A 23,101-nucleotide genomic window follows, 5' to 3' on the forward strand; every position below is an offset into this window, starting at 1 on the left:
TGCCAACACGTCAGTAGTATCACACGGTGAGTTCTGGCACGGTGCCACCACGTCAGTAGTATGACGCGGTGAGTTCTGGCATGGTGCCGCCACGTCAGTAGTATGACATGGTGTGTTCTGGAACAGTGCCAACACGTCAGTAGTATCACACGGTGAGTTCTGGCACGGTGCTGCCACGTCAGTAGTATGACATCGTGTGTTCTGGCACAGGAGGTAGTAGGAAGGTAGGTGGCTGCTCTATTGTTTTTACTCACGTGCATATATTTTAAGGCACTGTGTCCTATTAAACAATTCTTGCACTTGCCACTCATTACCATTAACTCGTAAAACGTTTTTAATCAAAAATAAAAAAAAATATTATGTTATAAGTTTTGTTTTCTAACTCAATGATTTCAATTGATTTTAGCAATCTTACATGTGACATTTTAACATCTTAATAGGTATCATTATCATAAGTTTCATAAAATAATCTGTCGGTTTTATAAATATTATTTCATAGTAAAAAATGTGGAAATGCATTGCTATGTGACCATACTAGGTAGGTATATATAAATTATATAATGTACTTTTAAATTTGCAAATAATGAATTACGTTAGTGCGAACGCGAACAAATACACTTTTTCCCTTAATTGGGCTGAAAAAAAGTCGAAGGCTTTTTTTTTCTTTCTCTGCGCTTATATACAAATTAATTACTAATATAATTTTCAAAGTCATGTGTTAAAAACAAGGAATATTCTGTTGTTTTTACGTTGTTAATTGTAAAAGAGTTCACTTACCGGTATATATTCGCAATATATTTGTCACGGTTTGTCGCCATCACGACGTGTTTAAAACGGTCGCCTTTGGCAATAAATTAAACAAAACGTTTTCATCTTGTATACAGAAACCACATATACCTTTTTTGTATAAATATTCCAACAGACGAAGAGCTATATTTCAATATCAAAACAATTTTAAAGTTACACGCTACATGCTACGTGGTTTTGACAGTCCTTTAATCAAACAAGTTTTGCAATGCTGGAACCATTATTTAGTTTCTGCCAGTGTGTGTTTTATTTGTTCTCTACCTTGTAAACCTACCTTTGACGGCATTGCCACGTTGTCCCGTACAGCTGAGGGGAGAACTGTTTTAAACAGCCTCTGGTGATTTATAACTCTGTTAAAGAATAACCTGTATAAGTTAGTGGTTTTTTTTTCCTTCATCTCATGTGATTAATGCCAGTGTTTTAACGCATGCAATATCTTCTCGGTGTAAAGGTGACGGTTTTTTGAAAAAACAAACAGTTGTTGTGGTTAATGTGTTGGCCATTTATAGTTTTGTTGTCTGTAAAATTATGACATATGTTTCTTAAAATAATATTTTCTAAATGAGTTAACATTGTGTGCTAGAAAAATCGATCATAACAATTTTTAAGTTTACCTAGTAAATTCGCTATCTAAACTCTTAGAGATAATAAGAGTTAACTTATGAATTGAGAATATTAGGTAGATTAAAAAGAAACACTTCTTATTATTTGCGTTACCACAAAGCAACTTCAGGAAACTTTCTACATAGTTTTTCGTTTCGTGGTTAATAGACCAAGAAACCAGTTGTATCAAAAGTATATATATATATATATATATATATATATATATATATATATATATATATATATACACTAGCTAAACCCGGCCACGCTTTGCTGTGGCACAGTTTAATATTAATTCATTGTTTAATTTAATATTTTACTGTGCATGGCTGTGGAATGTAATAGAAGAAATAAAAATGTGTTTAGCTTAAATATTTTTATTGTAAAGCTAATGGAAGGACTACATTCCTTGTTTTCCCATTTTTTGCATAAACATATAGATCAGATGGTTTACCGACTCTGGAGCACCCGACATATAACTGTCCATGAGAGAAGCATTCATTTTCTAAATTCAAACCACACACTTGCAAAGATTGTCCTTGTGCTTTATTGATGGTCATAGCGAACGCAAGGCGTATTGGAAATTAAAGTCGTTTGAACTCGAACGCCATATCTGTCGGAATAAGTGGCATTCGTGGAAGTAATACGTCTTCACCTTTATGAAGTCCAATCAAAATTGTTGCTTCAATAAGATTATCCATTAATGTTTTAACTACTAATCGTGTACCATTACATAATTTAGGCTGACAGATATTTCGAAGCAATATAATTGGCACACCAATTTTCAAATTCAAAATATGTGGTGGTAATCCTGGAACATCGAGTGAATTGAGAAATTCCGTTGGAAAGTTCACTGCTTCATTTTGGTGCACTACTGAATCAATAGATTTGTATGTCATTGTTTCACCTTCGATTCTGTTTATAATACTATTGTTCATATCGTGTACGTCAACATTTTTAGCCGCTAGAATGGCTCTTTCGCTCAACCATGCATGATTTTTGAATTTTGTTTCGATGTTTTGGAATACCTTGTCTACTAATTCCTCTTTTGAATCTACGATGTTGCATAAATCAGATGATAAGCTGATTTTTCCTGTTTCTGGATTTGTAGGTACAGTGCCAATCAGTGTCAATTAATTGTCTTGAAAATATGACTGCTGTTGGATCGTTCTGAAGTTTAACTCGCATATTCGTGGTTAAATGCATTTTTTTTACTGTGCTCCAAAAATTTGAATATTTTTTAATTTAAACGTATTTTTATCAATAGAGTCGAAAGAATATACTTTCAAATTAAATAAAGTTTTTTATTCTTTCTTGAAATATATATATATATACACACACATATTTGTGTAAATTATAGTCGTCAAGGCACAATGGTCGAGTAGCCTGATGTGCTTGAACTTCGACAATATCGTACAGCATCGTCGAGCGTGGTCACAACTAAGTTGGGTGACCATGATGTTTAGTTATAGAAACTTTTTTTTCCGACTTTTCCGGTGGATTTTCCCAAACTTTTATTTCATATAAACACTCTTCTGTTAAGATGCAATGTTCTGTAAAAATTTCAATCCAAACCATCGTATACTTTCCGAGTTTTGCGGCCAAATACATACGGAAGCTAAATTTTTATATATATATATATATATATATATATATATATATATATATCTTATCGAGTCTGTAAAAAGATAAATATGTGTATATATTTACGGACACGGTAACTGTCATCATTATTACTAATTACAACCCAAATGATACATAAAATAAAATATAAAAAATCTCGGTCAAGTTTTCCAATACTAAAAATGGGTAGGAGTTTCTTAAGAAATGTAAAAATTGGTTATAACTCCTTTTATATTAAAAATTATGCATATTTTTGAAGTTACTTTACCTTACAGAAGTAACAACAAAAACATTATCTCAACAATTATTTTTGATACAACTAGCACTACTGCAAGAGGTGAAAAAAACGGCCTGAGGAAAAAATATTAATAACCCCTTTAAAAGAAGCAGTAGCAAATCCGTTAAAAGTTTTTATGAACTTTCTAGGCAATTCTAAAGCTTTTGTCGAAAACATTTTTATTTAACCAACCATTACTGTAATAGGTGAAAGAACAGCGTTTGAAGGGGGGAAAAAGCCATAACTACCTTAAAATGCAAACCATCGGATCGGTTGGTTTTATTGTAAAACTTCTAAATAATATCTAAAATTTTTGTCCTATACCATTTTTGTTCTGACCAGCCCTTAATGTATACTCCACGACGAAGGAAAAAAATTATTACTCTATTAGTAGACACGATATTGAGCATATTACATTTTTTTTTTTGTAAATATTCTAAATGTTTCACATATATTTTGTCTCAAACGAATTTTGATAGCTTTAACCCTTAGCATAAGAGGTGAATAAATTTGCTTAATGCTTAGCTTATGATAGTAATTATATGTTATATTCATGGGAGTTTTCACTAGCTGTTTAACACAGAACCCAGTTCATGGCCAGTATATTTATTTTGATAATATTCTAGAAAATTCCACGAAAATACTGGATGATTTAATATAAACCTTTCTAAACATTTTCGCTCCATGGAATATACTAAAATGTTTGATTGAACCTTTCGTAATATTCGAGAACATGTAGGATGAATATACATTTAGTTTTTCAGATTGTTCCAGAAGTTTCCAGAATGTTCCAAAAGAAAGGAGAACTTCAAAATATACCTCTGCTTGTAGGCTAAGCTGAAAGTGATTTTTTTTTTAAATTATATTTAATACCAAAATATCGTCAACAACGTGAAATTTATTTCATTGTTTTACTTGAATGTAGGAAACCGTTTTTTTTTTTGTCGTATATAAATCATTAAATTTTATAATTGTGACATGTGAAGAACGCATTGCAATGTGGTACAACTCTGCCAATCTGCCACGCAAATTTTCTACGCCACAAACAGCCTCCCGTTCAAGTCTTTCGCACTGCGCGCGGTCCTCTGGTTCTCATGCTGCTCTGAGTCAGACATGAGTACTATATTGTTAACCAGCTATAACTAGAGACCTGAAAAATTTGTGAATTAATTTCGCTATAGGCTAAAATACAAATAGTTATACCTCAGTGCTGCCTCTGCTATTGGCTCACAACTCAACCTGGATGACGCTGGGCCAATGAAAAACACCCAACCAAAGCTTTATCGAATCACAGGCTGCTACGCTGTGACGTCTCACAAGACAGCAGCCAATGAGTGCGTGACATTTGACCGAGTGTACGTAGAACTATGGAGTTCATCCTGCAGGTCATTGAACCAGCGAATGTTTCCGGTCCCTAGCAATAACTAAAGTTAACAGGTCCTTTTTAGAGATATTTTTTAACTTCACTCGTTAGAGATCAAGCCAAATACCTTCATATGTTCTTTGGCGTGACGTCGCCCAGGTTATTTTGCCTCGAACCTTCGCCGTTTGTTCGCTGGCTGCCACCCTCGGGATAAAATATGCTTTAGTTAAAGAGTGACATGGATGTGTTTTCGATCGTTGGGTCTGCTTACGGTCGTGGTTCTTGGTTTTCGAATCAACCCTAGGACGTGACAAGCAAAAGCCCGATTGAAAGACGTCACGGTATACAACACACAAGCGTTCACAGCTTAAGGGCACAAACGGTGTACAGAGCTTCAGAAAAAAAGAACACTCTATTTTGAAAACTTCTCGAGATATCCGATTGGGAACTTTATTCTAAAATCATTTAATAATACGCGGAGAGCAAATGAGTAGTTATGTTTACGTACCACGTTTTTAAACTGCAATTTTATAAGAACGAAACTGGTTCGAACGCGTCTTTTCATAATCTTTTTTTTTTTCGGCATGAAAATTCCTGTAGAGATTCTTGAAAGCACTCGAAGGACCTGTAACACAAACCTTTGAATCATTTCTCCGCGATATAAATCTCATAGTTGCCCCATGTACGACTGCGCGCCAGCACAGAGGCGATACCGCGCTAGAAGCACCAGCGAGCGTCGCGCTTATCACAAGTTCACCTCCGACTGGGCGGACCCCTTAACTTGTAGATGCAGCAATTCGCGAGATCCTATATCTAGTGTCTGCTTGCACGCCTTGCTGTTCGGCCCGCAGGAGCGTCAGGACAAAGGAGTCGCCGGATGTTGGTCCGCCGTGCCTGGCGAGAAGGACTCCCCCGGCTCGCATGAATTGCAAATGACCTCCTTCTCCTTCCGGGTTGGTCGGCGGGCGCCAAAGGACGCCCTCCTTCTACTGCCCCTCCAGGGTTACCGACTCCTTTCCCCGGGACGGAGTTTGACGGCTCGTCATGGGGGAACCGGGGGGGATAGGGTTTCCACATTTTTATGACGTCGTCAGCGGGACTTTACCTTCGCTCCTTTTTCCCTCGTCTTCCCTCGGGAGATGAAACGACTGCCACTGTTCGTCTTCACTCCCCTCCCCCAACTCTCCGCCGCTCCCGAAAGTGTTTTAGTGGATGTCCAGGAAAGCAACGAAAACTGTTAGAAAATGCAAAGAGGGGGAAAAAAAATTACGTGTTTTTTTTTTGTGCCGTCTGCCGGTGCCGGTGCCGTCGGAGTCTTTGACGGCTACGACTACTCCTCCTTTTATCGCCCGTACACGAATATCTCGATGCCTTGCCCGAAACGCGCAGTCACCCGCGCTCGATAGATCGAGTGTGCGAGAGGGGGTTGGAGGAGCGGAGATAATCGATAACTACAGTGCGGGAAGATGCTCTGGGCGAGGAACTGAGGAAGACGTTTGAGTGACGACCGGGCCCATTTTTTTACGAAGGCTAAGGTTCCCTGCGCCTGTCTCTGTTACTACGTAGGCCTACCACATTTCTCTCGCTGGCAACAGGGACACTCAGCTTCAGACGAGGGCTCAGCCAGTTCCAGAAGCGAACGCAGGTCACGCGCCGCCAGCAAGTGTGGCTACCTTCGACGAGAAGTTGCTTTAATGCAAATTCTATGGTCCGTTTCATTAAATGAATGGATAAAAATAACAAATCGCCGATGGTACCAAAACTCATTTAATCCTTTTTTTGAAAGCTGGCAACAAACTAAACATCCAATATGGCTAACAATGTACAGATAATTTTCAGACATGTTTACCAACGTAAAAACGAAAAAAAAATTGCGCCAATCGGAATAAAACTACCCGCGAAATTACACAATTCCCGTTATTATCTTTGAAATATTTGTGCAATGGGAGTGCATGACTTGATGTAAGCTTTCGGACATACGCCATTTGCTAAGCACTTTTTCTAAAAAAAAATACCCAAAATTTGTGTTTTTTGTCTTTTGTGTATTTTTTTACTTTTCTTCTACAGAAACAAAGTGCTTGGCAATGGCGTATGTCCAAAAGCTTACATCAAGACAATTCCCCTTATTTTGTTGTTGTTTTTTTAGCACACCTCGTGAATCAGAATCATCTGCCATCGCACGGACGTCGCTAGGTCTTCGTAACCACGCCTCACTGTGAGGTTTTCTTCCCCCGTCCGTCGGACGCCGGACGGAACAACTGTCCCCGCCGCGGGCTGCAGGACGCCGACGAGTCGACGTTGCCAAATAGCTTCAGGGACACCGCCGAGTGTGAATAACAGCCCCCGACCAACACACATGGCGCTGACGCCTGACTAATAGGCTCAATAAAAACAACACAACGGGCGGGCGCGCTCGCGGATGATGGTCTGTCGCAGAGGGAAAAGTTCATGGAGCAGGGGGTGGGGGGTAGGATGATGGGGGAACGAGGCAGCTGCGCATTAGCGGTCGTTTATAACGTCCTTCACGCCGCGGGACGTGACGTCATCACTCATCACAAAAACAGCGCTCGTCCCTCGCGAAAAACTCCCATCCCGGGGTCGTCTGTCGCCTACTCGGCCAGCAGGCGGGGCCGTCGAAGACCGCACGTCTTGCGCACGTCTACCACTACACTGCAGTCGTAAACACCCGGCATTGCAACAGCGCAGAGTATCCGCGACCAAGTATCAGTGGTGGCCCTACACTTTGCGGGGCCTTGGGCTAAATACTATTTTTTTAAGGGAAAACTTCAGGAAAATTAAAAAAAAAACTATTTCAAACATTTAAAACTCAACCTGGAACTTCAATTTCGCCGATGGTTTTGCCAGTTTATCTTTCCTGGTAAATTATCCTAGGGTCAGTTTTATAAATGCTTTAAGATCGAATTTCCGGTATAATCAGAACTATATACGTGGCGATAAAATCTTTGGAAGTTTTTCTGATACCAAATCGTGAATTGAAATAGGTGTTGACCAGCACGTTAAGTTACAAGATAGTAAAATTAAACTTTACTTTTCTCATTAGTGTTCATATTTTAAACAGAATGCCAGACAAACAACAATAAACACGAATGAGGAACACCGGTGCGGGACTCCGATAGTTGCGGGTATCCGATAGTTGCGGTGCTCTGATAGTTGCGAGGATCCGATAGTTGCGGTGCTCCGATAGTTGCGGTGCTCCGAAAGTTGCGGGGATCCGATAGTTGCGGTGCTCCTATAGTTGCGGGGATCCGATAGTTGCGGTGCTCCGATAGTTGCGGTGCTCCGATAGTTGCGGTGCTCCGATAGTTGCGGGGATCCAATCGTTGTGGGGCTCCGATAGTTGCGGTGCTCCGATAGTTGCGGTGCTCCGATAGTTGCGGGGATCCGATAGTTGCGGGGCTCCGATAGTTTCGGGGATCCGATATTTGCGGTGCTCCGATAGTTGCGGGGATCCGATAGTTGCGGGGATCCGATAGTTGCGGGGATCTGATAGTTGCGGTGCTCCGATAGTTGCGGGGATCCGATAGTTGCGGGGCTCCGATAGTTGCGGTGCTCCTATAGTTGCGGTGCTCCGATAGTTGCGGTGCTCCGATAGTTGCGGTGCTCCGATAGTTGCGGGGATCCGATAGTTGCGGGGCTCCGATAGTTTCGGGGATCCGATATTTGCGGTGCTCCGATAGTTGCGGGGATCCGATAGTTGCGGGGATCCGATAGTTGCGGGGATCTGATAGTTGCGGTGCTCCGATAGTTGCGGTGCTCCGATAGTTGCGGGGATCCGATTATTGTGGGGCCGGCCCTGTAGATGCCCCTGCCAAGTATACATTAATGAACTATCGACAAAACCCCGTTAAATTAAAACACACTTGGTTTTCATATGGCGCTAGTTTAACACGTCGTTATTCAAATTGTATCACCTTTACTTCGTTAGCTAAGTTAAGTGTGGCTGATAACTGAACAGCGTGGCGTGGATTGATGCACGCTCTCTTTCATTGCAACGGATTTCCGGTTCGCATTTGTCTTAAACGGACACAGATCTGTTACTCAGTTAAATATCAAAAACAAATATGAATGACAACACATCAATTATAAATTACTCGGCAGTGACAACTGACCAACGAGCCTAACATTCAGAAACCAAAAATCTCTAACAATTATTTAAAATATATGATTTCGTTAGACTGTTCCCCAGTGAATCGTGTATTTCGATGTTCTATTGCGTCGGAATACTTAGTCAGTTGTGTTAGTTTAGTCGGAAATCATTTTTATAATTATACAGCAGGCTTAAGGTGCGGTTTCATGAGCCATGTTGATTTTTTCTATTCTTTTTCTATTAGTTAAGGGCTATTGATGTGAATTTAACATTATACCTCTCATGCATTTGTTGTTCTGTCACAGATATTTACAAAAGTTATTTACTAAATATACTTATGTAATAGCTGTAAATGTCGCGCAATTGTTTGTAATTGTTATCACTTGTACGACTTTTACACCTATTATAAAACACTTTGTAAATATCTGTTTAAAATATGTGGGGCAGTACAACACATACATATACATAAATATACATAAAACATATGTACATAAATACACATACACATAAACACTTTTACTTTTATTTAGTTTATTTGACTTTAAAAAACACTGGATTCTGTAAATTGATTATTCAAGTCTTCATCACGAGGTTTCTCAAACATTTTTTTTTATGGTTAATCTCACCATTCCAAATTCTAAAACACATGTCTGTTAAATTAAAACGTTGCATAACTGAGTCGCGTATTTTTTGTTTGTACAAAATAAATGGGCAAGAGCATATTGCACAGTAATTACCAACTTCTTTGAATGTTAAATTCCTCCGAGAAAATACATATCCCACCAGCCTTTATGCAGATTTTAATCAGATAAAAGGGGCGACGTCCCAACCGATTCGCTAACGACCTCGTCTTAAAAAGGCCGCTCGCGGAGATCACTAAAAAAAAATTGCTACAGGGGGATGACGGAATATATATATATATATATATATATATATATATATAAATAATCTCAGAAGAATGTTCCCGCCTGGGCCTGCCACGCTGAATACTTTACGAACGTCAGCCGTAAATGACGAACGCCATTAGCGACAATTTTTTTTTAATCCGGCCTCGGAGGTAATTGTGTGATCGCCGGAAGATCTCGGCTGGCGAAGATCCTTGGTCGGAGGGGCGGGGGAGGGGGGGGGGTCCACGGACGGATGTGCTGGGAGCAGGAGAAGGGAGGATGCGTGGAAAGCAGCGAGAGAGGAGATGGAAAGAGAGGCGAGGAAGGGAAGGACGGGGGTCGGACTCGATTAATCGCGAAATTAATGCTGTGCCGAGATGATCCCCGGGTATCCTGCTCTTCCTCTCCGCGAGACGTCGACGCCTCTAGCTCCCTTCACCGGCGCCTCCGAGATGCCGCGGGGACTCGGGGCAACTATGCCAATAACGGTCCATTAAGGAGGAACGCGCGCCGGCTGAGCTATGCGGCCGCGCGCGTCACCGGTGAAGGGAGAGATGCTCCATTACAGCTGGTTCACGCCAGAAATTAACACTTTCGAGAATCCTGCCCTGAAAGAAGGAACCAACCCCGCGCCATTTCGGATTCGTCAGTTGAAGGGTCCCCTCGAATAATGTTGTATGGAACAAAATATATTTAAGGGCCTATTGACGATTTTTGTATTTACCATAAATTCTGCATAAATTTTACGATTTTATTACGTTGGCACACAACAAATGCTCAAAAGTACTCTTTAGTCTACTTAAAAACATTTTTATTTCTCAGCACTCTAATACAATTATCAAAAATATGTGAAAAAACTATGGAACAATGTTGTTTGATTCAGTATAATATTTAAATTATTTCTTTCCGGACATACGCCATTGCTGGTCCGCCATAGGAAAATCTCAAAAAAACGGACAAAAAAATTATGAATACGCAAACACACAGAAAAAAAAAAAGCCTGAATCAGCCGATTTCAAAAGTTAATTGCCTTGATAAGACATCACAGAACAGATGAACTACGACGAGACAGTTGCGACAATAGCAGCAAATAAAGACAAAAATTAACTTTGGGCAACACAGTGATGATACTACACAGATAATATGGACAACGCAACAACACACAGACGCACAGGCGAACCCACCACAACGACGACAGCACAATAAAAACACAGTAAGCTTCCTGATACAAGACAGTTGCGACGTTTCTGCAACTGAGATCTGTTCCATTCGTGAGGCACAAATCATCCCAATTGAAAGAATCATTCAAATAAAGCCTTTTTTGACATACGCCGTTGCTAGTTTATGCTGGTTGTCACAGACAAGCGATAGACAAAAATTATAAATACATAAACACAAAGAAAGCAAGTCAATATCAGCCGGTGACAAACATTGCTTGCTTACACAGCAGAGATAATTCTGTGGAATGAATCTAGTCATTAAAATCACAGAACAAACAGAGTGACAATGAAGATACAGTTGTAATCATAACATTAAATTTAAAAAAGTTGTATTAATCATTTAAGTGTATTTTGCAACTGAAGGATTTATTCAAATTATTTGCATTTACGGGCATTGACTATATATTTCCAAGCTTATTTTTAGTTTTGACAGTTCGATATTTACATGCACATGGAAGAAAGTAACTAGCCATGCCACTTGGGGAACTCCAGATGAGACTAGGCCCTCGGATATAAACGTCAACAAAATATATAATATAAATATTGTGGTTTGTTGGGCCGCGTAGCAATATAACAAATCGGTACTGCAAGCTGAGGCTAGTATTAAAATAAATCCGAAATGGCATATATAATTTCCTCTTAATTCATGAATAAAACTCATTACACTTTATTTTTTCTTCTCAAATAAAAATTAAATTACATTTATATATATGACTTCCACGAAGATGTGAAATGCTTGCAATATACAGGTATGATACGATATTTGGCTCATTTTGTATCGAACCACAACCTACTTTTCCGAGCGGCTGGGAATGCAACTGAGCTATAGTGCTGTGCCCATCAAGTCACGCACGATGTCACTTAGTCGCGGTGACAGGCGGTGAACGTCCTGCAGCTGCAAACCAAGCGCCCGAGGCGGGCCTCGCTGACTGCGGACACTGCCTGCGCCTCGCTCGTCACGTGACAAGGCAGTGAGTGGTAGTGCCGGCAGGTTTGTTCCCTGGAATGTGCGCCGACTAGGTGGGGAATCCTTCTTTTCACAGACGAGAGAGCCAAACGACCGATCGTGCATCTTCGGGTTTTTTTTATCATTGTAAATAAATATGGTGGTGTTGATAAAAGGATACTAATGGATAATTACGTTAGGTTTACTACATTATGAATACTTTAAAACATTGTGGACGGTTGATTTGGTTAGGATAGCTACATAAAAGATATGGAAAAAAAGCATGAACTTCGGGGAACTTCGGGTTTTGGCTCTCTCGTCTGTGAAAAGAAGGCTTCCCGACTAGGTGCCTTGTAAAGCAAATACCATCCGTAAAAAAATATAATTAATGTCAATTCTGCCGGCACTTCGTAAGCCAATGTCGGCTTCCGTGAGCAGTAAGACATCAATCAATTCAATATCATTTTCCTTAAATTACATTTCATTTTAACCGCAAACAAACCATTGTGTAATAAGCATTTACTTTCCCCAAACCCCCTCCACGTTTTGTGCCTTATAACTGTTCGAAATCGGAGCAATTGGGAAAATTAATTTATTTGGGTGTAGGCTCTCGTTGCGTCAATAGAATCATATCCCTCCGCAACATTGAAAGTGACGTCACGCCGTGATGTGACACTGTAGATGAAACTCTGTTTCGCCGGCCATGTCGCATTTTTAGTTTTTTATATTTTTAATTTCAGATGTTTCCGAACAAATGCTTACTTTTTAAATACTATTTTTGACTTTATAAATTAATAAGTACGCATTGTATTTCTGTGGGAACGCAGACATTAATAGAGAGAGAGAGAGATCATGATGCAATAAATAAAAAAAAACAATTAATCATAAACACTTGCATTACATTTTGCTTATAAACTTCAGATTCTGAGTATCGTAAAATATGTAGCAAAACCTACAACAAAACACAATTTGCAGTTTTTTTTACGAATAGGAGTCGCCCTTAAACGTAACTAACAACTGGAAAATGCAATCACCCAACGTTGTGGTCATAACCCAAATTTAAACTTTCACGTGTCTGTTGTTGACGTGTAGCACCGCAGAGTCCGTTAGATTACTTACTGTTTACTGTCTGTGCCCGCGACTTCCTTGAGCTCGGACAGAATAGTTCAGACACCTTATCAATATTCGAGTTAAAGACCTCTTGGCGTTAATATGGGAGCAGTGCGAAGCCAGCTAAATAAAACATATTTCTTTTTTTTCTGAAACAAACTCGTTGCTCAAAGAAATCAACTTTTCTCCTCCTGTAATATATTTTTAGTAGTTTGTCGAAAAATCATTTAAAAATAAACAATAAATGTGATATATAATCTGATTTGATATCCGTTATTTCAATTTAAGCTTGTTCACCTCTTTTCAATAGACTTTGAAACAAAAAAAAAAGTAAAAGTATTGAAGAAAAAAAATTCATAGTGGTTATTTCGAGAAGGGAAAACAAAAGTATGAAAAGTAAACCCGTGCGTAGGAATTGAAGGCGACAACTCGCACAGGACGATTTCCGGACTAAAATGTACTGAGTGTGAGGGCCAGGAATCTCGCGAACTGTCAGAGCGTGGGTGAAGGAAACATGGCACCCGTAAGGTTATAACTTTTTTTTTTGCGGTCGAGGTAGAACATCTTTAACTGCGGAGGATGTAGTCTTTTTTCCCCGCCCCCTTGTCGAGACAGCTGGTTTCTCGGAGGTGGGCGGACCCCCCTCGAGTATAAAATAAAAATGAAGAAGAAGGGAAAAAAAAGGCGTCAACGCATAGTCGTCATCCACACCCTCGACCGTTTGGAATGGGACGAGAGTCCTTGCCTTGTGTTTTTTTTTTATCTCTCTCTCTCTCTCTCTCTCTCTCTCTCTCTGTTTCCGCAGATGACCCCGTCGCGGTGTTGAATACCCGCTCGTTAACCGGCTGGGATGGAGGCCCGCCAGATAACGACCGACAGAGGACTATCAGGGGGTTGGAGGGGAGAGGCGGAAAAAGAGCGCCCCGGTGGGAGTAGCGAGCTGTGAAGGGGGTGGTTAATGCAGCGGCGGAAAGGATGGTCGGTAGCTGATAGTGTGGCCGGAGAGAGTATGAGAGAGAGAGAGAGAGAGAGAGAGAGAGAGAGAGAGAGGATACGAACTTGCCCTCGTGGAAGGCGGGAGTTTTTGACGGACCCCCCGGGAGGATGCCATACGTACTACTTTATTAGCCTCCCCATCACCCCTCCCCACCCCCTACTTCACACTCTCTCGGATGCTCAATGCCCCTCCTTTCCCCTCACACCCGGAGCTGAACGCAGGTCCTGTTTTCACACCTTCACCTAAGCCCGTCACCCGCACTGTAAATGTACGGACTTTTCAACGAAGAATTCAACACAAAGGGTTCTTCGTCATTTCAGATAGCCATATTTCGACTTCCAAGTTTCGTTTATAGAGTAAAAAAAAAAAATAAATAAATAACGTGGAAGGAAAAAAAAATAGAATCTTTTTTTTTGTTTTGTTTTGGAGAGTCTTGACGTTTTGATAATAGTACACAAAGATTATTCTTGTGGATTCGTGTTCAAAGGGAGTGAATTTTAATTCCTGTAAATTTTTACGAAGATCCCTGGATAATTGTTAACCAGCGTTCTTCGTAAATTTATGTTTGAAATTGTTAACATTGCGGGAGCCAGCTGAGATATTTCCTTCGTCAGCTAGACAGCGCGTCTGGCTGGGAAGGGACAGTGGCTGCGGCGGTGGAATCCTAAACATGAAGGCAAAAATTTAAAAAAAAAAAAAAAAAACATTATTACTATTTGTCTTCTTGGCTGCCAGGTTGAGGCCACGACTGTGAAATTTCGAGTGCCAGACTTTTCAGCATGCCTTGTTACAGCTATCGTCAAAGTTGGATGTCAGATATTTTTTATCATCAAGTCCCCTAATCATTGAAATGATCTTTTTTTTTGCTAAAAAAATTATTTTTTGTTATATATAAATTTCTTGGATGGCAAGGCATAAATCATATCATCCCAATATGTTATGCCTTGTTACAGGCTGCAGAATGCAACAGGAGGAAATAACTAAAAAAAAAGTCTATAAATAATAAATTCAATTTCTCGAAACTATAACCTAATAACCTATATGTATGCAATATGAAGTAAATAAAAAAAATGTAACGATGCGCCAGTTTCTTTAGTCTTCTGCATAGAAGTTCGCCTCCCGGGAATAAAACGGATGCTTTGCCCATATGCATCACGGACTTCGAATATGCAATGCGTGTAGTGTAAGTAAAGGCGCTTAGTAAACATCGGAAAACGTTTAACCAATCTCCGTAGTCGAAACACAAATGATGGCTACCGTGTTTTGAGATTTCAAAGGCCGTCATTTTAGTTGATTAAATGAAACATGGGTTAACAATAACAACAAACAATTCAAAATTTCGATTGTCAGTTGTTTTAATTTCCAGGCAGCGAACTTCTATGCAGAGGGGTTAAAGAAACTGGTGCAGCGTTACGAAAAGAGCTTAGAACTGAATGTCGATTATGAGGGAACGTAAAGTATATATGCAGTAAACTAAAACAGTCAGTAAAATACTTTTTCTCACAAGTTTGATTTTGTTTAATGACCAAACGGACCTTACTTTAAGAATATCCCTCGTAAAACGTTCGCCCGTCAAGATGATGCGAGTTCGATTACTGGTAGAGTCGAATCATTTTTCGCAAGTGAAAAAATTTGCGTGCGTTTCCTCAATGTTCTTCCATTCACCTCATCGTTTCATTCCGTCAACCATTTACCATGAATTTAGAGATGGTTTCTGGCTAATTGTATATTATTTTATTTTAAAAATTCTATTTTAATTTAAAATTAAAATTTATAGCTTTCGAGTAATATCTTGAAAACTATTATAGAATATATATTCATGAATTAATATATTCATACTAGCTTTAATACCTTGCTTTGCCCGTGTAAGAATATGGAACAAAGACCCAATTAACTAAATTATATCGTTTGAATTTTAGCTTTGAACTTTTAGGTATTATTCTCTTTGATCAGCTCTTGTTTGTTGCAAACAAGAGCTGATAAATACGCGCTGAACGTCACCTTAAATACCACAGAGTGACAATATTTCTGGAATGAAGCGTCTACAATTTGCAGTTCCAAAATATTCGAGAACATTCGGAATTTCGCTAGAATTTCGAAACATTATAGAAATAAGCGAAACTTTCAAGAACATTCTCAAAAATTTCAGGATTTTGGACAAATTTTTTTAACACATGCAATATTTTAGAAAATTCTGGAAAATTTGAGAAGTTTCTCAAAAGTTCCAAAACGTTTTGGAACATTCTGTCATGTTTGTACATCTTGGCGACCCACCGGTACACTTCGCTACTCAGTTAGTGAGTCTGTTCAAAAACACTTGAAACATTTTCTGGCTTCTCATGAGAAACTAATGTGGTGTTAAGAAGAGATTTTCAAAATCCGCTCCCATCCACGTTCAGATACACTCTTATTGTCAATGGGAGACTAAGGTTTATCAACCACCATAACCGTGAGTGGCGTCAGTGGATAGTTGTGGAGAAAATATGTGTTTACGAACACACACTTTACATTAAACACACACATATAAATGTGTGTGTATATATAGATATATATAAATATATATATGTGTTTTGGTGTGTGCGTGTTCACGGTATAAATAATAGCACTTGCTTCCAAAACTATAAGTAACGCAAAAAGAAGAAAACCCACTACAGAATTTCTTTGTTTCTCTATTCCGATAACAGGGTAACAAGTAACTTGTTACAATCCCGTTCAAGTGATGGCAATATTAGGTTTAAAAAATAGATTGATAATTTTTAAAATTTTAAATACCTTCAATTTGTTAAGGCCAGACGAAATTTATTTATTAAAACTAATAGTGCCAATTTATCATAAAAAAAAAGGAATTAAGGCAAACGTTTCACATATATGCCATTGACGTACCTGGTTTTCGAATATCCCAATGATGGTGATTGCAATATTGACCGCAACGTCGGTTAATTACTCGCCAAGGACACGGCTACAACCCAGAAGCCAAGCTACTTCAGACAATGGCCGTGAAAGCCTGCGAACATTATTCCAATACAGTTCAACATTAATAACGTCATCAACGAAAGACGACATATTTCATTGGACTGCTCCATTATACAGTCGAGACGACTGTACTCGTCTTGTCGACTGTCTCCACCACTCCTGACAAGTTGCAACATGAAGCGCGGTTGTCATGTTTATTGTGGAATGGCATAGAGGAAACATTTGGGTGACACTAAAGGCCGTGTCACGCTATCCAAATTTCACTTCCAACACCTTCCAATAGGTTTCGTCAAGTAAAGTTGGAGGGAGGGTTATGACGTCACCAAAAACGTTACAAGCGCAACCATGTTTATTTTACAAGTTGGTTGACTTAAAATATTTCGCATATAGGCTAGGACGGGTTCTAAAATATTTTGAATTTTGTATGCAATCAGCTAATCGAAGCTGTGTCTGGAAAAAACGGAAATGACGTCCGTTTCCGTCTCAACGGATCTTTGAAATAGCGAAGAACGCGTTGGCGATAAAAGGGGTTATAATTTGAAAAAAAAACTAGAATTATGTTAATGCAAATGTCATTTGCAAAATTAATTATATATGTTAAAGGAAAATTGTTTTTATGCAACTAAAAAATCTGAACATTTACTTTACTTTGTAACGAATATTAGTTTGAGTTATATTTATATATGTTTTAAAAGTTTATTAAGCAAAAAATAATAACAATTTCAAAAATTTTACCCAGCACAGTGATGAATTATTTAATTTGAAAATGAAGTTTAAATACAAAAGTTTGATGTAGCTTAGGCCAAAAATAAAATTTGTTTGTGTGACATGATTAAAAATATATTGAAGTAATCTGCCCAACTGTGTTTGAAGGAGACAAAATTTTGACAGTGTGACAAGGCCTTTAGAATGTCACAGTGTCGTTTGTTACATGAAGCACGGTGTTTCATTTGTGTGTTCCTTGATTAAGTTATTGCGGAAAGTGTTTCCCACGAGGCCCATCGGTGAGCTCTTCATTGGCAAGTGTGCAGTTTTTCTACCCGCGTTACTTCAACAAAGCATGAAGTGGGATGTAGGTAGATGTCGGGAACAACAATGTGTACTTCAGACATAATTTCTACCTTAAAATAATATCCGCGAATAAACCAGGTAACATGACCGCAAGCGGAAGACACTTTGCTGAATGAATTGCCTCGCCTATCCAGACCGCTGTGTTTGGAAAAATCTTCATGAAGTTCACGAATGTCAAATAAACATCGCCGTATATTGATGTACTATCTTCCTGCAGACGTTTTATGGATTCCTATAGATGGCAAACGAAGTCAATCACGAAAATTTAAAGAAACAGTAAAATTCAGTAAACAAACTTTACTGTTTGTACACCCGGGCAACAACAATGAAACAAACATTACGATACGCAAGGCAAAACAATAACACAAACATATAATGTACCAGAAATCAGGTATTTTTAATTAAAATGTCAAGTTTAGCTAATTTATTTTATGTTTATACATACATTTGAAAATAAAAAATAACTGTGTACGATGTACAAAATACGTGGTTTTTTTTTACAGAGTTAAATGGAACATTGAAGTTAGTAAAAATAATTTGTAAACCTAATAACTTTACAGTTAAGTAGATCAAAACAATATATCTGTTACCGTACGTGGCTGAAGTCCTACGGAGAAATATCACAAAGAAAATGATTAACATTGTGCTTCCAACATGGCATTTTCATTTTTGTATTAAATAAAATTACAATAATAAGACAGTGAATGAAAGTAGGTCCTACTATTCAAATTTTGAAAACCATGTTAGCAGCAGAATGAAATTAAAATCATGCAATCAATCAAAAATTGTTTTAGTTCCCTATGCTGACGTTCTGTATTTTTAGTACGTAGATTTAGTATATATTTATGTTTGGATACGTAAGATATATAACATGACATAATTTAAGCTGTTTTATATGCTTATGCATGATACTATTGAAAAATCATAACAAAGAACTTATTTTTTCAAAACTAATTTGGTCAAAACTAAATGGTACCGTAAAATGTTCAACCTTACGTGCTACATCAAGTATCGTGTCTGTGACGATGATGTGGTGATGGCGTGTTTGGCAATTATGTGTTGATGGCGTGTGTGCCGATGATGTGGTGATGGCGTGTGTGTCGATGATGTGGTGATGGCGTGTTTGGCGATGATGTGGTGATGGCGTGTGTGCCAATGATGTGATGGCGTGTGTGGCGATGATGTGGTGATGGCGTGTGTGGCGATGATTTGGTGATGGCGTGTGTGGTGATAATTTGGTGATGGCGTGTTTGGCGATGATGTGGTGATGGCTTGTGTGCCGATGATGTGGTGATGGCGTGTGTGGCGATGATGTGGTGCTGGCGTGTGTGGCGATGATGTGGTGATGGCGTGTGTGTCGATGATGTGGTGATGGCGTGTGTGTCGATGATGTGGTGAGGTCGTGTGTGGCGATGATGTGGTGATGGCGTGTGTGTCGATGATGTGGTGATGGCGTGTGTGTCGATGATGTGGTGAGGTCGTGTGTGGCGATGATGTGGTGATGGCGTGTGTGTCGATGATGTGGTGATGGCGTGTGTGGCTTGTTGCAGGTCGCCCAGGGACACAAGGCCCGCAGGGTCCCCCAGGACCTAAGGGATCCAGAGGTGAGAGCGGAGACTGCCACACGCGTGGCCAAGATTTGTGGCAGATGATAACATCACAAGAATACATTCTTGATAGCCCTGTTTTTCATGCAGTTAAAACCACTTTTACATCAACGAAATTCGCCGTATGAAAAAATATCAAATTTTCCTAGCAAAGTAATATAAACCTTAACCCAAACAGAACAAATGAAAATTATTTCTCAACGTGTTCAAAAGAAAAATATTTTTTTTTTTTTGCTTTTCTACTGATTGAAACAATTATCTCAAATATAAACTTCATTATTTTCTTCAATTGTCATTTACTTTAAAGTTGAAAAATATTCTTTAAAATCAAGAAATAATTTTTTACACATCTCACGACGTTTTAGAAAACTTGAAATTTTTCATTTGTTTACTCTGTTTTATTTAAGATAATTTATTTATGAAACTGAAAATATTTACTCATTCCCTTAAAACCCATTCAGGAAGACTGTACAGGTGTTTAACATTCCTCTCTAGGCCTGTTTTCTTGATTGTCTTCTCGTGTCTGCAATACACAGATTGACCCCAGACAGCCTTCAGGTTTTTGTTCCTTCTCTGCGTCCTTCTTTATTTGCTCGTAAATTCGGAACCCCATTTTCTTCCTTATCCCGACCATAAAACGCATTCTTCGACTGTTATCTCCCGTTGCCCATCCTCTTTCCCGCCTTTCTACCCAATTGGGTTTTCACCACGCGGACGGCTTTCAGGAAAAGTCCCACGGGGAAAACAGGCAAGCCTTCTTCCGTCCAGATACTTCGCTTCGACTTCCCTCCAGTCACCGACCGGACGCTTCGCTTGCAGATTCGTGAATTAAAAGTTCTATATTTGTGAACAAAACACCAAGCTATTAATTCTTCTAAAGAAAATGTTCTCCCCGGTATTTCAAAAAGTTAATAAAGTATAGTTATGTTATTATAATATATGTCACACAAGAAATGCGGACAGCGCGATTTATCAAGCACGCGAACACATTTTGCTTCAAATCACAGTCCCGTTGCTTGAATTCAGTCCCTTATATGTTACTAATACATCATAACCTCAGTGATACTGTCGTTAAAAGAGTTGACTGATCAGATTCCATCAACGATATTCGTTTCGAAAATGTTATAAATTTTTTACAATATAATTTTCATAGACAGTTTAAAATGGATTTTGCATTACATGGCTATCTAATGTCTGGTTAATATTTTTTTTTCAGAATGTTTTAAATCATACACGTTAAATTAAAAAGGAAATGTCTATAAATACAACAAGTATTATTAAGTAACATTTATAAAGCAGTTTACTTTAGAGAAATAAAATAAAACCTTATACTTAAAAAGTTAATTAACTAGACTTTTTTAGTATACAATACAAATCTTAAAAAATGCAGTTAACTTAATAGTGGTTCATTCCCTTTCAATAAATATTACTTTTTATATCAAAAACCAAGCATTATTAAGAAACATTTATAAAGCAGTTAACTTTAGAGAAATAAAATAAAACCAAAAACTTAAAAAAAAATTAATGAACTAGACATTTTGTATGAAATACAAACGTTAAAAAATGCAGTTAACTAATAGTGGTTAATTCCCTTTCAATAAATATTATTAAATTTTTTATATCAAAAACAAGCATTATTAAGAAACATTTATAAAGCAGTTTACTTTAGAGAAATAAAATAAAACCAAAAACTTAAAAAAAATAGTTAACGAGACATTTAATACAAAATACAAACCTTAAAAAAATCAGTTAACATAAAAGTGGTTAATTCCCTTTCAATAAATATTTTTAATTTTTTTATATAAAAAACAAGCAATATTAAGAAACATTTATAAAGTAGTTTACTTTAGAGAAATAAATAAACCCTAAAACTTAAAAAAATAATTAACTAGAAATTTAATATTAAATACAAACCTTAATAAATGCAGTTAACTTAATAGTGGTTAATTCCCTTTCAATAAATATTTATTTATTACATGATGGTTTATTACAAAACAGCATGAAGTATTTTCGCATCGATTAAATTAGTTTTGCGCCGTCAAGGAGACAACTTAATACAACCAAAAAAAAAACGTATTAACTAAAAAAAAAACCTTGTATGAGAACCTCTATTCCGATTTTTTATTTGCTGTAAGTTATGGGCCCGCCCAACAGATAGCGACACGTGTCGCGTGAAACGTGGTTTCAGTTTCCACTGTAAGAGTCGCACTTCTTGTTCTGTGACGAGGAGTGTCCGGGGTGGCTGCCGGCAGGTATCGCCGGGCCGCGGGGCAAGCCGGGGCGCCCCGGCCTGAACGGGGTCCCTGGCATCCCGGGGGTCACCGCCTGGAAGCACTCCGCCAACGGCAGCGACAGCGGCGAGCTGCTCATCCCGCCCGCCATCGCAGGTATGAGAGCACCGAGCAGTACCTACTATAGGCTTCTCTCGGTACTCTCGATGTAGCCCAACATGTCCATCAAGTTCTCTCCCTGCCCGAACACGCCCGAATATTCACCTTCGGCCAACCTCGGCTTTTGTTTTTGTAAATTCAAAATGAAAAACACGGGCATTGTTTATTAATATTGGCCGTTATTCAATGTGCTATTTTCAGTCGTGTGTTTAATGAATTTTATTACGATACGTTAGGTTAGCTACATTATAAATACCTACTTTACGAAATTGTGGATGGTTGGTTATGTTAGGTCAGTATAGCTCCGTTAAAAATACTGTCAAATAAGTTTATGGTTGCTTAGGAATTAACATTAATATGTAGCTATCCTGACCTAACAAACAATTCACACAATCTCCCAATTTTGTTTTAATGTAGCTATACTAACTATTTTGCATTTACAAAAACAAAACTCCGAAGTTTTCCGAAGGTGAATGAATATTCGGGCGTGTTCGGGCAGGGACAGAACTTGATGGACATCTTAGGCTTCCCTAAAATAACAGCCGGGCATTTAAAATCGATGCCCGGTTATTTCGGTACTTTTCGGGACTCTGGCGAGACGATCATCGGGCGGGGGAGGGGGGCGAGTCTGCCGCAAGCGCTCCTCAGTCGCCAGTCGGTGTGCCCATGGCTGTGGCGCCAGCATTCTTTACGTAACGACACCTTTTTTTCTTTGAAGTTTCTTATGAAAGGAATAAACGTTATTTTAAGTTAATAACTATGTGATTTAGCGTGCGTTAAAACGATTATTTGTTTGAAAAAGATTTTTTTTTTGTTTCCAGAGTTAAAAGATTGAGAGGTAGGTTTTCACGTTATTAGATACGTATTGCAGTAAAAAAAAAAAATTGCATCTCTTAATTTTGGTCACTAAAACTTGTTTAATCGTTCCAAACTAACTATTACTACTTCAATAACTGACTGTTGAACCATTAATCTATGAATTAAAAAAAAAAACTTCCTAGTACCGAAAGTACCGGGAATTCTCGGTTCCGTTGAAGACTAGCGCCGAGATTCCCGGTTCTGGAAATCGGTTACAGTTCCGAATAACCCCCCCCCCCCCCCCCAAAAAAAAAAAAAAAA

At 38.6% G+C, this 23,101-nt stretch overlaps 1 protein-coding gene across 1 annotated transcript in view; it reads left to right on the forward strand.

Moving 5' to 3' along the window:
* Positions 1-23,101, forward strand: part of LOC134530022 (uncharacterized) — a 231,586-nt gene that overhangs the window by 143,372 nt on the left and 65,113 nt on the right. The window contains exons 5-6 of the mRNA XM_063364550.1: positions 19,536-19,589; positions 21,845-21,979. Of these exons, the coding sequence (XP_063220620.1) occupies positions 19,536-19,589; positions 21,845-21,979 (189 nt within the window). The remainder of the gene's footprint in view (positions 1-19,535; positions 19,590-21,844; positions 21,980-23,101) is intronic.

Source organism: Bacillus rossius, chromosome 3 (assembly GCF_032445375.1).
Source record: "Bacillus rossius redtenbacheri isolate Brsri chromosome 3, Brsri_v3, whole genome shotgun sequence".
NCBI classification, from domain to species: domain Eukaryota; kingdom Metazoa; phylum Arthropoda; class Insecta; order Phasmatodea; family Bacillidae; genus Bacillus; species Bacillus rossius.